The 16,495-nt window shown below is 35.0% G+C and overlaps 2 protein-coding genes across 3 annotated transcripts in view; one reads left to right on the top strand and one right to left on the bottom strand.

Moving 5' to 3' along the window:
• The window catches only part of LOC110465361 (24-hydroxycholesterol 7-alpha-hydroxylase-like), an 18,879-nt gene extending 5,902 nt beyond the window's left edge, over positions 1–12,977 (top strand). The window contains exons 3-13 of the mRNA XM_021521124.1: positions 752–901; positions 2,010–2,104; positions 2,831–2,916; positions 3,450–3,537; positions 4,272–4,367; positions 4,851–4,947; positions 7,130–7,257; positions 7,419–7,514; positions 7,765–7,853; positions 9,608–9,698; positions 9,889–12,977. Of these exons, the coding sequence (XP_021376799.1) occupies positions 752–901; positions 2,010–2,104; positions 2,831–2,916; positions 3,450–3,537; positions 4,272–4,367; positions 4,851–4,947; positions 7,130–7,257; positions 7,419–7,514; positions 7,765–7,853; positions 9,608–9,698; positions 9,889–9,966 (1,094 nt within the window). The 3' untranslated portion in view covers positions 9,967–12,977. The remainder of the gene's footprint in view (positions 1–751; positions 902–2,009; positions 2,105–2,830; positions 2,917–3,449; positions 3,538–4,271; positions 4,368–4,850; positions 4,948–7,129; positions 7,258–7,418; positions 7,515–7,764; positions 7,854–9,607; positions 9,699–9,888) is intronic.
• Positions 12,978–13,071: 94 nt separating this feature from the next.
• On the bottom strand, positions 13,072–15,607 carry LOC110465362. Of its 2 annotated transcripts, none has more exons than XM_021521125.1 (2): positions 15,141–15,607; positions 13,072–14,428 (listed from the first exon to the last, which is right to left on the bottom strand). In XM_021521125.1, the coding sequence occupies exon 2, from the start codon at positions 14,364–14,366 to the stop codon at positions 13,179–13,181; it is 1,188 nt and encodes a 395-aa protein (XP_021376800.1). In that variant the 5' UTR covers positions 14,367–14,428; positions 15,141–15,607; the 3' UTR covers positions 13,072–13,178. The 2 variants fall into 2 exon arrangements, with proteins under 2 accessions (XP_021376800.1, XP_021376801.1); XM_021521126.1 differs by having other exon boundaries at positions 15,145–15,607.
• Between the last annotated feature and the right edge of the window lie 888 nt (positions 15,608–16,495).

Raw genomic sequence — 16,495 nt, 5'->3', positions numbered from 1 at the left:
CCCTGGAATATGTCACACTTTTGCTCTCTGCACCCCTGGAATATGTCACACTTTTGCTCTCTGCACCCCTGGAATATGTCACACTTTTGCTCTCTGCACCCCTGGAATATGTCACACTTTTGCTCTCTGCACCCCTGGAATATGTCACACTTTTGCTCTCTGCACCCCTGGAATATGTCACACTTTTGCTCTCTGCACCCCTGGAATATGTCACACTTTTGCTCTCTGCACCCCTGGAATATGTCACACTTTTGCTCTCTGCACCCCTGGAATATGTCACACTTTTGCTCTCTGCACCCCTGGAATATGTCACACTTTTGCTCTCTGCACCCCTGGAATATGTCACACTTTTGCTCTCTGCACCCCTGGAATATGTCACACTTTTGCTCTCTGCACCCCTGTCATAGCAAAATTAAAGGCAGTCACGCAGCGAGCTGTTTGATCTGTCTCAGGTAAAAACAACCTGACCTGTCGCTAGGCTGATACCTGCATGTCCTTTGAAGACAACAGTATTAAAGATGTCAGCAAGTGTGTTCCTCAATGTATTCACCGTCAGTGAATAAGCAGAAAGTAGATATTTCAGAAAAAAATTGATATGCATGTTCTATATTATATATATATCTTATAACACTCAGACAGATATTTTAAGTTTGACAGCAGCTCACTTTTATTTATCTCAAATTTGCCTTAACCAGAAACGATTCATGGTATCATTAATGGGAATTCACACCAAGCTTTCATTTACTTTCAGCATCAGTGAGTGAGGAGTCATTTTTCCAGTTCCATACAAAAGTCCATGACATGGTAAAGGGTAGACTGGCCTCTTCGAGGCTCGTGTATTTTCATGACGATCTCTGCCAAGAGTTTGACAAGGAGATTGATGAAATAGTGTCGATTAAAGGTGAAGAAGAAAATCAAAGATTAATTGTTTTGTAAAGAGTGATACTCAAGAGAGAACTATTGATTCGTGATTAAGATTTATTAGTTGTCAGTCAGACATTGACATCCCATCTAATGCCTAAAAAGATATTTTCTTTTCTTTTAAGGATTGTTCCTATGTCTGAAATTCAGATTAATTTAAAATGGGATCATTGTAATGATTGTCCAAGCCTTGATTTCTGAACAGCTGAATATTTATAGATAAAAACTAATAGATGGATATATCATGACCAGTTGGTGTGTCATTTATAACTTTCATTTCCAAACTAAAGGTCAAGGCCAATGTGAAGATCAAATTTTAAAATAATCTATTTGGGCCATGATTTTGTTTAATAGCTCAGTCCTTTTTGGACAAAACTTCATGGATGTATCATATGACTTCACAGTGTGTCAAACACACAACCTTTATATCTATACCATCAAAGTCATAGCAAACTATCAAAAGTCAATATAGCAATTTGGTCAAAAGTTAAACCATTTTATACTTGTCAGGACCATAACTCTTGACAAGCCCAATACATTTATATGAAAATCACAGATACAAATGTCATGACTGGATGGTGTATTGTATACCACCATCATGTCAGTATACCCCTAAAGTCAAAAGTTAACAAATTGCCAAAGGTCAAGTTACCAACGGTTCAAAGATCAGTTCACCAAGAGGTCACAGATCAAGTCTGTTAGTCATCATATTAAAATGTTATCAATGATTGAATGGGCCATAATCTGGTTTCTAAAGAGTAGATTTTTTGTCATGAATCTTATTACATTGATCATCATGACTGCAGCTGTTCATCTTAACCTTGACATTTTCTTCAGATTACCTCATTCATTACCAACATCAGTTGTTCATCATTACACATATTGATCTGATAATTTTTTACAGAGATATATTGCCATTATACCATTATTTAAAAAGTATGCGTTATTTGTCTGTGAGATGCTCTTTTCATAGACACAAGTCATATTTTTTTTATTTTTCCTTTGTAACATATAAAACACATGCCTTATATATCAATTCAGGCTTTCAGCATTAAACATTTACATTTCATATGTTGATTAAATTTAAGGTGCCTGTAACCTCCACCAAGTAGTTAGACAGTCCATGTATAAGGCTGTCATCAATAACTTGTTTGGGCCCGGAGTCCTCCCCACCACTGACATGGTATGTACTCAGTGGGCCTGTAAACGTTCAAGCTGTGGTGAAGATATTTCACATTATCATGACCTGATTTTCAGAACTGAGATTTCAGGGTCTGGCATGACACTAGGAATGTGCTTGATCATAGATGAATGATATATTTTCCTGCATATACTGATCATGCAGGGTGGCACATGTGGTACTAGAGCACCTTGTTTCAGCTCTGTGTTTGTTTTAGTCGCAGGACAATACATGTAACATACGTAACATCATATTTGTAAGTTAAAAGAGGCGAACATTTCCTTACAGAAGAAAATGAATGTATTTTTTTCCCATCTTACTTCATTTTAGATGATTATAACAGCTAGCTTTCATGTAGACAATCATGAGTGCTACCAAGAAATATCTGTAGAGTGCTGCCTATAATGGCACTCGCCACCGTGTCACGTTATATAGCAAATACAGGATTTCGCTATTTAAGCAGATAGTATATCTGTCAGATTTGTAATTAGATACCAAAAAGCCTATCCTTTAACGAAAGTGTAAACAAATGAACCGTGTGTTGGTCTTAGAAAAATTATTATTGTCAAGTGAGTTCATGTGTGCATGTACATTTCTACATACGGTACATCTGTGTTAAATTGCACAATATGACCACTGGCTGCAGTATCCAGAAATTATGATAAAGATGAAACATATATGGCTGTTACAGAATAAATTAACACAAATAGGATTGGGGTTTTTTTTCAGACAAAATTCAAGAATTTGGAAAAGAATTTTGTTTTGTTTGACGAGTTATTTGAGTATGGAGCTCGTTTGCCTTCCTTTATGATTAGGTAAGTCTACCTTGTGTTCTTTATACATATGGACTTAGCTTTAAATTTGAGCATTTAACTACTGACCTTGTTTTTTACTTAAATTTGAAATCACAGATATAGATTATACCAATATATATTGATCAGGAATCATCGCTTTGTTGTGAAATTTAATTAATAAACTGTTGTTATCATGTGTTTCAAACTATTCCGTCTTTGCGAATTGCAGAGTTATCTTCTCTTGTGAGCAGGGATTGATTGTTACATCATTGGTTTGTGAGAGCAACACCATCAATTTTTGAGAAAACGATGTAATTTTATCACACAAACCAATGACGTAACAATCAATACCTGCTCCCAAGAGAAGATAACTCTGCAATACGCAAAGACGGAATAAGCAAAATAAGAACATATGTTTCATCTTTTTAATGCCAGTTTATAGAATAAGCAGAATAAAAAGCTTTTAGAATTATATACAGCTACCACTCAATGCAATATAAATTCCATTCTAGTATTACATGATGTATGATAATATTAAAATGATTTTGCACCAGGGACTGGACTTCTTCAAAATGGCAGTTAGTTGGGATGTTTAAAGATTTGTACAAAGGTATTAAAAACAAGAAAAGGACTGAAAATGAGGTAAATATTTTCAAACTTAGACAGTTTTCTTTATAACATGTTTCTTGAAACTGGGATTAGAAAAATTGTCTCTTTTAGAATTAAATGTAAGCCTCTCTAGATCTGGCTTGTGTGTTGATCAGTGTAATCCACTGGTCTTCATAAGTTTTCAAGTTGTTTTGCCAAGAATGATTCAAATGTGTAAAGGATTTACCTATTATTTTAAGTTTTCTGAGCAGACTATAGTCTATAGCCAGGATGTTTCAAAGTAAAATTTGGAGGCTGCGATGGCCAAGTGGTTAAGGCGTCTGACATTCTGATACCACTAGCCCTCCACCACTGGGTCGCGGGTTCAAGGCCTACATGGGGCAGTCACCAGGTATACTGGCCGTAGGTCGGTGGTTTTCTCCGGGAACTCCGGCTTTCCTCCACCACAAAAACATGGCACGTCCTTAAATGACCATAGCTGTTAATGTTGATTAATTCTTGGGTCCTTTATCTGTTTTCTGTTGTCCATTGTCATCTTTCTCCTTTACAAAACTACTAGTACAGAATACCTGAAGTGTTTTCATTTGGAGTGTCCTGGGTTAAAAAAATTCAATATATTTAATTAAATGAAGGATGTTAAACCCATGGGCTGTGGATCAATTAAGGGCCCAATAACTGAATGTACTTATATTATTGCAGAGATATGTAATTTTATATGATTCTGTAGTAATATTGTAAAATGTAATCTAACATTATATTTTCCGCAGACAGTTCTACAGACACTTCTAAATCTGGTGGATGATAAACATGCCCCTAACTATGCCCTGCTGTTCCTGTGGGCGTCTCTGGCCAATGCTGTTCCTGTGAGTCCTATTAAAGTTTATGCTCTACGGCCTTCCCCAACACTGTTTGTACCCAGTGGAAGACAAACTCAACCCTTGAATATTTTTACACAAAATTCCTGACAAGAAAAGCTTACTTAACACTGCAGTTAAATGTACTTTTTAAGCCTGTGCTTAATTGTGGTGTGACAGCCTTTTATACATCAGTACTTGTATGTTGCATCTTATTGGATTTTAAGATAGATCTTGTAATAGTATATTTTACATATATAAATAAAGTACCTCAAAGCATTTTATGCTGGATATTCTGTTGTGTAATCTTGTTCTTGAAAGCTTTCTTGTACAATCTTAATATTTTCAATTTGACAACATGTAAATTGATAATTATTGATAATAGAATGGTTGAATGATGCTAAGCAATGTATAGATAATTATATATATAAGTATTTATGTATTCAGATATTTCTCACATTACATAAAGTTTTTGATTACATTAATTTACAGATAACCTTCTGGTGCCTGGTTTTTATCTTATCAGACCAGACTGTTTTATCTAAATTGAAAAGGGAGCTAGTATCCACCTTAGGAACACTAGAGAAAGGTATATATAACTTAGAGCCTACAGTCTGATTGGCATAACTCAGATAATGCATTTGAATACATTTGGTCAATCTTTATGGCAGTATATGATGCAAGAGAAAGTTAACAGAAAAACCAAAGATAAGTTGACAAACATTGACAAGTTGACAGCCTGTATGGATTTGCATCATTTTCAGGACAAAAATAGAAAACATCAATTGTAAAAAAAAAAAAAAGGCATATCCCTTTCAATTATCTCTATCAAAACCATCTTCTCAAGACATGTTTTATTTTTCTGTGGTGATACATGTATTTAAAAAACAAAACTAAGTAAACGCTGTTGCCATTCTCAGTGATTTAAAATTTTGTGATTAATAAAAAAAAAAGCATGTATCATCTGATAATGAGTTATCCCACTCTACAAACAAATGTTTGTTATGAAGAACATGTAACTAGGCAAGTGTACTGTCTAACAAAATATACGACCTATAGTATCAAAATCTGCATGTGTAACACCTAGCAATAGAAATGTTTTAAAACTTAATCAGTATTTTGATTTTTAATTAAGAATATAAATAGTACAACTGGGACCTTAATAAGGTCAAGAACAGGTCCAATGGCTCCACTTAACCACAGACTGGGAAGTGGTATTGGTCCCTGGATTAATGAGTATGGACTGTGTTTAGTTCACAAAGAGCTGTTTTTGTGAAAGGAATTCTAAAAAATATCATTGCATTTATGTTATTATATTTTTTTTTTGGATTTTCAAAGTTTATCATACAAATGAAGTGCAAATACATATTGAAATCCTGTATACTACTCTCACACATACTCACTCATCACACTTCTCAGTATAATAATTAATTTTACAATCAGCTGTAAAATGGCCATGTTACTTAATAATAGAGTTTTATAATTTCTGTAAAAGAATTTAGATTATATAAGTTATATGATTAATTTGATTTGTCTTCTCTAAACCTGTATGATATCATTCCTCAGATATCAAGACTGATAAAGGATTTTATATCAAAATAGCGAATTGATAATCTTTTATATATTTCAGATATATAGACAAATCAATTATTTCTCAGGTATTGTCACTGGTATTATTTCTCAGGTGTAAAAACTTCAAACAACAATATCCTAGGAACCATTTGGACTAGAGTCATGATACTTGGGTATGTTATGTAGTTCAAATCGTTTTCTTTATTACAGTTATGAGGTCAAAGGTCAACTTAAAGTGCTAGTCAAGGATCAAAGATCAACATTGGTTAAAACCATTAACAATCATCTTCTTAAGTTCCATAAGGCCCAGGGTCATGCTATTTGGCCAGTAGGTACCTGGGATGGAGTGCTATAACGTTTCCTCGTTAAAATGACCTTGATCATGACCTACTTTAAAGGTCACAGGGGTCAAATATGGTAAAAACTTCAAACAATAATATCCCAAGAACAGTTTGGACTAGAGTCCTTATACTTGGGTATGTTATGTAGACTAGTAGTGCAAACCTTTTTTTTAATTACAGTAATGAGGTCAAAGGTCAGCTTTAAGTGCTAGTCAGGGGCCGAAGGTCAACATGGGGTAAAGCTTTAAAAATCTTCTTCTCAAGTTCAATAATGCCCAGGGTCATGCTATTTGGCCAGTAGGTACTTGGGATGGAATACTTTTAAGTCTCTTCATTGAAATGACCTTGAACTTCTTTAAATGTCACAGGGGTCAAATATGTTAAAAACTTCAATCAACAATATCTTAAGAACCATTTGGACTAGAGTCATGATATTTGGGTATGTTATATAGTCCAGTAGTGCGAACTGTTTTCTTTATTACAGTTATGAGGTCAAAGTTCAACTCTAAGTTCTAGCCGGAGTCAAATGTCAATTTGGGTTAAAAGCTTTATAAAATTCAAATTTCAAATTTCAAACAACAATATCTTATGAACTGTTTAAAAGATGTTAAAATTATTTATGTTCGAGTTACCAAATTTGGTCTGAAGTTACTTATATGTCAGTTTCATGTAACAAAAGAAACAGGTGAGTGATACAATCCTTCTGGGCCTCTTGTTTCTGAAGTTATTTTACAGGTATTATTTCCCAGGTATTAATGTCATAGGTTTTATTTCCCAGGTATTGTCACATGTATTATTTTCAATGTATACTTATATAATTTTTCAATGTTAAGTCACCAGTAACATTTTTGTCTGCAGGCAAGGTAAGAATCACAGAGGAGCAAATCAAGGAGATGCCATACCTGAGATGGTGTGTCCTGGAGGCAATCCGTCTAAGACCTGTGGGTATCATAACCCGACGGGTTATCAAGGCTTTCAAAGTTAAGGTAACAAGATTTTTGGCTGGCCCAATTTTACCTCAGCTTTTAATTTTGAAATTCCTTTATGTTGCCTTTTCACTCATTTATTAATATATTGTACAGAGCAGCTTAAATGTGATATTTTAACATTTGTTTTCAAAATGGGTTATTGACCTTTCACCTTACAGGAAATGGTGATACCGGAGGGTGATATGTTGATGTTATCTCCTTACTGGGCCCATCGCAACCCAAAGTATTTCACTGCAAGTGAGGAATTCAGGCCAGTAAGTTGATTACATAGACTGCTTTTATTCTTTTGATTGCAAGCTTTAGTACAATTTTTAAAGAAATGATTTGATTCCTTGATAAGGGATGACATATGCTTTTAAAGTCTCATGGAATTGAAGATTGTTTTGATGTGCAATGATTTGATAATGTCGATGGATTTCAGTGAAAAAACGTTTCTCTTTTCTTTTAATAAAATATTGTTTTCTTGAAAGTTTATGTTATGATTTGTTTTTGTTCTTTGTTTAGGATAGATGGAAAGATGCTGACCTGGAAAAGAATCTATTTTTAGATGGGTTTGTGGCATTTGGTGGTGGGAGGTACCAGTGCCCTGGAAGGTAGGTGGCATGGATACTGAACACTGAATACTGAACACATGTTCACACACATTTTACTCCTGCTTCATCAGGGTATATAGTATTCACTTCGTCAGTGCCTGTGTCGGTCTGTACTGACTGACTTCATGGTTTTACGGGCATATCTCAGCCCCTGTATCAGAATGGGCACCAAACTTTTTATATATGTACATCATGGGAAGATGGTATGTCAAAGCCCACAAAGTAGTCACTGTGACCTCAATTTGACCATTGACCTTGACATGATCGAAGTACTCAAAAAAACGTCTCGGAGCACATCTCAGATGCTGTTTTATGAATAGGCATCAAACGTTATGTGTAGGTTCATCATGGGAGAGCAGTGTGTCCCAACCTTAAACAAGGTCACTGTGACCTCAATTTGACCTTTAACATTGCCCTCAAGTACTAAATTTAGTGTAATTCAGGTTTCAAGTACTTAATTAAGTGTAATTCAGGTTTCTGTGTCACATATCTAAGCCAATATTTCATGAATGGGCTCCAGACTTGTAAATATGTAAGGGAGTGGTGGTGATGGTATCGGTGAATCCCACTCTTCCAGTTAAGTCTAGTTATTTATAAAGTAGTGTTGCAGTCTAAAGTGAAATACAACAATGTGTTATTTGGACGGGTCTTACGTAAATTGTTTAATAATCACCTTTAACTCAAATACATAGGATTTCTGTAAATCTCTATCCACTATTTGTTTTAGGAACATTATTGAAATTATGACATCACAATGAAAACAATTTAAAGGCACAGTGGCCGAGTGGTTAAGTCATCTGACACTCTGCTACCACTAGCCCACCTCCACAGTGGCCGAGTGGTTAAGTCATCTGGCACTCTGCTACCACTAGCCCTCCCCCACAGTGGCCGAGTGTTTAAGTCATCTGACACTCTGCTACCACTAGCCCTCCACAACAGTGGCCAAGTGGTTAAGTCATCTGACACTCTGCTACCACTAGCCCTCCACCACAGTGGCCGAGTGGTTAAGTCATCTGACACTCTGCTACCAGCAATGCCCTCCACCACTGGGTCGTGGGTTCGGGACCTGCGTGGGACAGTCACCAGGTACTGGCTGTAGGTCAGTGGTTATTCTCCGGGAACTCCGGCTTTCCCCACCACCAAAACCTGGCATGTCCTTAAATGACCATACAAGTGTAGCTGTTATTAGGACATAAAAAACAAACAAACAAAACAAAACAAAACCAATTCATTGATGTCACTTGATGGTATATATTATCAATGTAATAGCTGACTAGACTATTATCATGGAGTAGACTGACAATATATATAAAGTACACTAAAGACTGTATGAAATAAGTGATAACGTTACTTCCCGGGGGATTATAAGGAACAAATTTACAGAAATGATATTAATCTTTCAAATCATAAGCAATTTTTTTAACAGCAATCCTCTGGATGTTGCGATGTTTTACATCCTAGGGAAGGCTATTGAACCCTTGAACTTGAGAAAATAAACATTGGATCTCATTTGTCCTGTATTATTTCCTTGATTCATTTACGTTGTGAATGGACACTGTAATAGAAAAATATTTGTATACCTGATTTGATGTTTTTATTTCAGAATTATTTTCCAGTCTGCACCATAATATATCTATCATTAGCAACTTTAAAACAGTAATTTGAAAATGCAGTGGCTTAAATATAGGCACAACATGACCTAGTTCATATATTTCTTAAAGACTTGAAACTTACAACTGTTTTTCATATATCAGGTGGTATGCCCAGATGGAGATACAGATGTATGTGGCTCTCTTCCTTCACAAAGTGGATTGTACTGTACTCTCTGACCACGTTCCCTCACCGGTAAGTACACAAATATATATCGGGCCTACCTGTTAGTGTCCTCCAACCAGTAAATGTATCTACTCACACCCCACACCATTAAGAATATATCCAACCACACCCCTTCACCATTTAAAATCAATGATCATAAATACTCAATAAAGATACGATAAAATATTTTAATATCAAAAAGTACATTTTTTCATTGTAGAGCACAAAGCATTTGGTCGGAACCCAACAACCAGCAGAGCCTTTTCTAGTGGACCTTACGCTGAAACAGCCGTCATAAACTGACGAATCAAATTCCTAGACACATTGTTCCGCTGTGATAACCAGCAGAGCCTATTCTAGTGGACCTTACGCTGAAACAGCCATTATGAACAGACAAATATAATATAAGAATTGAGATGATTATGAATTTCATATGATTACAAAGTTTTTCATTATACTTCTACTTCTAAATGGTACTGACCAACTTCTACAATTCGAAGATAAAATGTCAGACGAGGAGTGAAACATGGAAAGAGATTGTTTTTAAAAGATACGAGATGGTCTAATTCTATGGGGTTGATAGATTTCGATGAGGAAATATAATTATATTGAAATGAGAATGGTGGTTGGTACAGAAGCAAATACTGAGTAATGGTGGTTTTATTCATGAACTACATTCCATTTTAAGATCACAAAAAAGTAAATCCTAATAATGAGTCATTGTTACAAGCAAATTGATAATATTTTTCCTGTTTTTTTGGGGCATTTTTATTGAAATGAAAATCAAAGCAATCCCTGTGATAATTTACCGCAATCTGACATATTAACTAATATTTTATATTCAATACCGGTAAAGTGTAAAAATTATGGTTTATGTTTTTTACTTTTTTTTTTTCTCTTTCTTGTACAAGTATATATAAATAACAATGTCTGTATTTAAATTTTTATATGTAAATATATATATATGTGACATTGAAATACAAGTCCCTGCCATAATTGTACTGTACGTAATATCAAATATATGTATTAGATAGTACATATATATACAATTTATTGAAGGGAATTTTTTTTATTTTTTTTTTGAAGTTAATTATCAATGATGTAAGACTAACATTATATTAGTGTTATGCAATTGTACACTAATTACCTCCCTTTGACTTATATTACCCTATTTTACCAGTGTAATATACAATGGGTTAACAGCCCAACCACATATTTTTTGGCATTTTTCCAAATAGACCCAGATTTACATTACAAGAAACTATGACATGGTTCAGATTTTGTTCAGTTTTGCTGCATATGACCAAAAAGATATTAGGCAATTTTTCTAACATCTGACCAGGACATATTAAATGGTCTTATTTTAATACCCATCCATGGGGCATGTATTTATTAATTGGAATAGCCCAATTGTAAAACACACGTCAAAGGGTGTACTAAAATTCATCTTGATTTTGCCATAATATTGAGATGTACGTGTGTTATTTCATGTTAAATTAAGTCAGTCAAATGATTTCACACATGTGATTAGTGTATTAATTAAATCGCGTGATTCCGTATTTATATTTTTGGAAGTTGAATATTGTTTTGATCATACATGGCATTTAATTTAGATATTGCAGTACATGCAGTGAAAGACATTGCAGCCTTTCTATCCAAATTTTGAATTACATGTACTTTCATTTTAGGAAACACCATTATAAAACTATGCTATTTTCTGTTTTGATACAGAACTTGAAGTGAAGTCAGTCTGGTTTATAATCTGGCTGTCGCTAAGTGTCTACATGTGTGCAGATGTAAATATGATATTACAAATGATATTTAAACTAACATATCTTAAATTTTCAGTACCTTAAAAGCCAAATGTTTTGCTGAAAATTATTTATTAGAAAAAGCATTCCATGTCATGAAATACAAGTACATAATATTTCAATGACATTAGTATTGGCTGTTACTTTTATCCAACAACCAGTTTCTGGTTTTGTTGGAGACAGATTAACAAGATATGGTATGCATATTCATAATATAACAATGAATTGCAGTGTTAATTATACATTTATTGGCCATGTGACATGTGAAATCTGAGGGAAATCCCTACCCACAAGGGCAATACATTTTTTATTATAATACAGAAATGGAACAATTAAACAATAACGACTTTGATCAGGCTAACATCTGGAAATGTTTATACTTTATATAAATTTGATGTTATTTGATGTTTTGTAAAATGAAGAAAGCAAAAATAGTTCAGAAGAAATGCTTTCAGTCAGGACTGTTTATTTTAATACGACAAAGCAAATGAACGTGAAATATATAATTTTGAAGTCATGCAGTATTTGTGGATGAAGCATATTTAAATTAACAAAAATTGAGTATTTGTTTTATCATAATTATACATATCACAGATTGTTCTCTAAATAGACATAGTAACAAGAATGACACACAAACACGAACTGTACAGAAACTGTTAGATATCATGGATACAATTGAACATACTTAAGTTACATTTTCTTATCAATATGTATATATTTTTGAAACACTGTTAGTTTAAATGTTAAAATCAAACTAGTTTTCGCTTGGAATTACACATTTCTATTACGTTTGTATTAGTATGTTGATTTAAATCTTCTTGGTTATTTAAGTTTAGTTTAAATTTCATTTTATTCCTGTGAATAGAAATTGGGAAACAAGCGCTAACATTTTACCTATACACCGATGGTTATATAAGTCAATAAACTGAGAGTGATCTTGACATTGCCCTGGCTATACTTAGATATAAAAGGTGAACCTAGCTGATCAGAACATGTATTTATTGGTGTATCAAACTGTGCTACTACTGATCATACTGTTAACAGCTGGCTGTTGTATAAGTACACCATGTTTGTAAGTAAGTTTTTTTTTACTGCATACTAGTAAAGTTTTGTTAACCTTGATTTATAAACCTTAGGTGGACTCATGATTGTCGCATATTGATTTCAGTACTCCTAACAAAATTCAGAAAACAAAGATGAGAAAACTGGATGATGTGGTTTAAGGGTCCATTGTACACTGACCTATATAAAATATTTCAAAAATTAGAATCGTTACATTGAAATCAAATTGCTGAATATATTCATGATATTTATGGAATCTGTTTTAATTCTGTAACCTGAAGATTCAAATATGATTTTAAACATACACTTTAATTAAAAAATGTGCAATGCTGTGTTAAAACATATCTGGTTGCAATCTAATCTACTACTGTAAGCGTTATATATGCATACTCATCACACATGCATAGGTCATCTTAACTCATTAAAAGTTTGGTGCATAAATATTATTTTTGTTTGATGAAAATATAAAGAAAACCAAAAGCACATGTATATATTGGGGTGAATTTCAGCGTTGATCGCCAAGCCTAATAATCATCGAATTCCAAGTATACCTCTACCTACACAAATACATTGCAATCATATCCTCAGATTTCTTCCGATCAGAATGTGGAAATGTATGTAAGTTTACACTTTCTCGTTAAAGCACAAAATCCACCAACTTAGACCGTTTGTCGTCTCCTTTCTCTCCCATTTCTTCCTCGAACGTTTTTATAAAAGTTCTCATTTTGGTTAATATCCTGTCATCCTTGCGTTTCGTACTGTCCAGCATTCTTTGATTTCTCAGCATCTCACTGCTTGGTAATTTATTGTTCTGGTTGCTAAGAGCCATGGCCTTAAGCTCTCGGACAGAACGTGTTACCACCGTTGCCGTTGGTGCCTCCATGTCGAGTAACTCGTCTAGTCCTCCATCTGTGACATGGGGTAGTCTCAGTTCACCATCATCTCGATTGCCCAGGCTTCTTGCGATGGAACGACCAGATGGTTCCCTACCCCTTTGGGCGAACCGAGAACTTCCCTGACTATGCGACCTTGACCTTGCAGACGCCTCACGCTTCCTCTGTGCCATAAATTCAGGAAGAACGTTACCTTGCTCTCGAGTCACAGATGCCACGGAATCTCTCGGTTGTCCCGCGTAAATAGAGGCACCTCCTCGATTACTCCTCGTCAACGAAAGTCTGGAAGTGTCTCTGGTTCTCTGTTCGTTTGGCGTTTGTCCAAACATAGGTATTGCAACACCATGATGGCCTATTTCGGTTTTGCTTCTGTTGATACCTAATGATTTGGCATTGTCTTCTATTGATGCCTTCTTACTAATGAAACTTGAACGTTCCTCCTCCTCCTCCTCTTTCTCTTCTTTTTCTTTTTGTTTCCTCTTTGCCATGTCTGTCTTGCTTCTACGGATGAACGGTAATGGTGGATGGGTAGACCTCTGTCGTTTAATCTTAATCAGTTCTTTATCGGTTGGAACAAACACAGATGTGAACCATTTTTCAGGAAATGTTGTGGGATCCCGGTTGAGTTCGGGACGTTTTGGTACAGGGATGCGAATAGTATTAGCAGCCGTTAGTGGGTGGCTAAACAAATCCAAACTGTTGGTGGTGTGAAGAAATACGTTCATGCTATCCACTTCCTTCTTTACCTGGAACAATTCCTGTTCATGTTGTTCACTCAGATGTTTTCGATCTTTTTGAAGTTTTTCTAAGAACCTGTTCAAGGCCTGCTCGAGTTTTTCGTTCTGTAGGTAAACACCACTGTAGTCAGTTCTTAATTCCTCGACATTCATGCGCTTATTTCTCTTCCCACCCCACACCACGTCGTCGCTCATGCTGGCTTGATCAATCTACTGTGTCCCTGTGAATCTTCTTAGTCTGACAGAGCTGGGGTTTACTATGCAAAAAGAAACAGAATAAATGAATACATAGATTAGAAGATTTCTTAATTTTGAAGACAAGCTACCGTTCGTATTATTTAAGATTTAAATCGGAGACAAAGGTTTGCTACGGTGTCTCTGTAGTTTTATGTAAATCAAGAGTAAGATAATTAAACTTTATAACACATAAATATTCAACAATGCTGTTGTATAGGAGCAGTTACTCTATTGCTGTACATGTTTGCCTAGCAATGGACGTGTGACCTGTATCGTATATCTGATTGTCTACACAGTGAAAGCTAACGATCGCGAGGACATGATCTTATTCAAATACATCATAGTGTATACGTATATACTGCACAGGTTGTTGTGTGTGTGTGTGTGTGTGTGTGGGTGTGTGTGTGCTTTGCGTCCTATAAACAGCTATACAACACAAAGAATGTCATGAAAATGACGAAATAAGGAATTATAATACTTGGTAAAGCAAATACTGTGTATCTATTTGTAAAACAAATCTTCTGAATAACTTATCAATCTGACATTCGCTGACATATAATTCGACACAATGTTAAATGTAGTAGTGCGTTCCGTTGTAACAAGTATTGATAAGATGTAGGTTATAATAAAGAAAGTTGAACAGTTTGAGTAAATGTCTTAAGGTGATTAGTAGGAGATATCCAGTTATAAACCGGTCGTTCTAAGGTAATTAAAAGTTCATGTAATACTTACTAACTGTGCACTCCTTCTACAGCAAACATATTGTAGATCCGTGTATGTTTTCATAGAAGTACAGGATTTCTCTTGAAGCCATTCTTGTCATCAAGGGTATCCTAAAGTGTACACTGTGATATACCACAGCTTGACAGAACCAAACGATTAATAGGTCTATTAATATATTTAAATATTCAGGATACACATCTCTCGGCGATATCATTAAATCTTGACTAAATTTTCCCAGGCTTTCGTATTTCGCAAATTTCAGTTATCAAACGTGAAACTAAGCAAATACTGCGCATAAACTCTGGACATGGTAATGTGGCAAATACATTATCCGAAATACGTTCATTGTTCTAACGACCCGTCAGGTATTGGATCAACACTAAGAACAGTGTCATACAAACGGTACAGCTAACACACGACATCAAAACATGTCTTAAACAAAGATCGTTGAAAGCGCCGAACAACCGATAGGTGCATTCGGTACTTAATAAACAAATGGTAACAAATAGCCGGGACGGTTCAACAATGCTAGATAATAGTAACGATAGAATTCCAAGATAAGTGTAGGCAGTGTCCGATATCACGTTTTAAATGTATTGCGTATTGTGTTTCAATGAGAGAACATGGATAACGAATGAGGCGAGGCTGATTATAGATGGAGATAGGTATTGACATTTATATAGCTGCTTACTTCTGAGATTCTGTTGTGAAGAGATGATAAAACGGCCTACAACTAGACAAACGCACGTAACACAACAATGGGTAACGATAGAATATTCTGAAACTCTGATCTTGTTTATATTTCTCCCTTTGGTGTCGACATGAGTTTCAGATATAGTAAGGAAACGCACATGTACATTTCATATATTTAGTACATTGAAATGAATATGCGATACTATAATATCTCATTCGGGTACGTGGATACATTTTCTTTAATTGCGTTTATTATTGATATTGTAAAGGACGAAACATCAAAATATATTTACTATCCCGTTCATAGCTCTGGCTTAGAAGTATGCTATGTATTTAGCTGATGTATTACTGCCGAGAACGGGAAAGCTAACGTACATCACTTGTACGTACACTTTACGTCACGTTTGCTATAACATTTCTCAATGATCTGACAGTTAGCGGCAAACCTTACATTAAAATTCATGTGGCTGTTTACCAAGGTTGCATTTAACTTCATGACGTTATATACTAAGCGTACTTTTTTTTGGTGATGGCGTAAAAACACCCAGCTTATAATTAAAGTTGGTTATTGTTGTATAGAGCTTAACGTCCTATCAACAGATAATGTCATGTAAGGACGCGTCTCCATATGTGTTGTGTAAGCCTGCATGTGTGTATATGTGCCGGAGACA

This window comes from Mizuhopecten yessoensis, unplaced genomic scaffold (genome assembly GCF_002113885.1).
Source record: "Mizuhopecten yessoensis strain PY_sf001 unplaced genomic scaffold, ASM211388v2 scaffold11073, whole genome shotgun sequence".
Classification (NCBI taxonomy): domain Eukaryota; kingdom Metazoa; phylum Mollusca; class Bivalvia; order Pectinida; family Pectinidae; genus Mizuhopecten; species Mizuhopecten yessoensis.
This window is presented reverse-complemented; position numbering and strand designations above follow the sequence as displayed.

Coding starts and splice junctions, on each gene's coding strand:
- LOC110465362 (XM_021521125.1), bottom strand. CDS start 14,366: ATGAGCGACGACGTGGTGTGGGGTGGGAAGAGAAATAAGCGCATGAAT.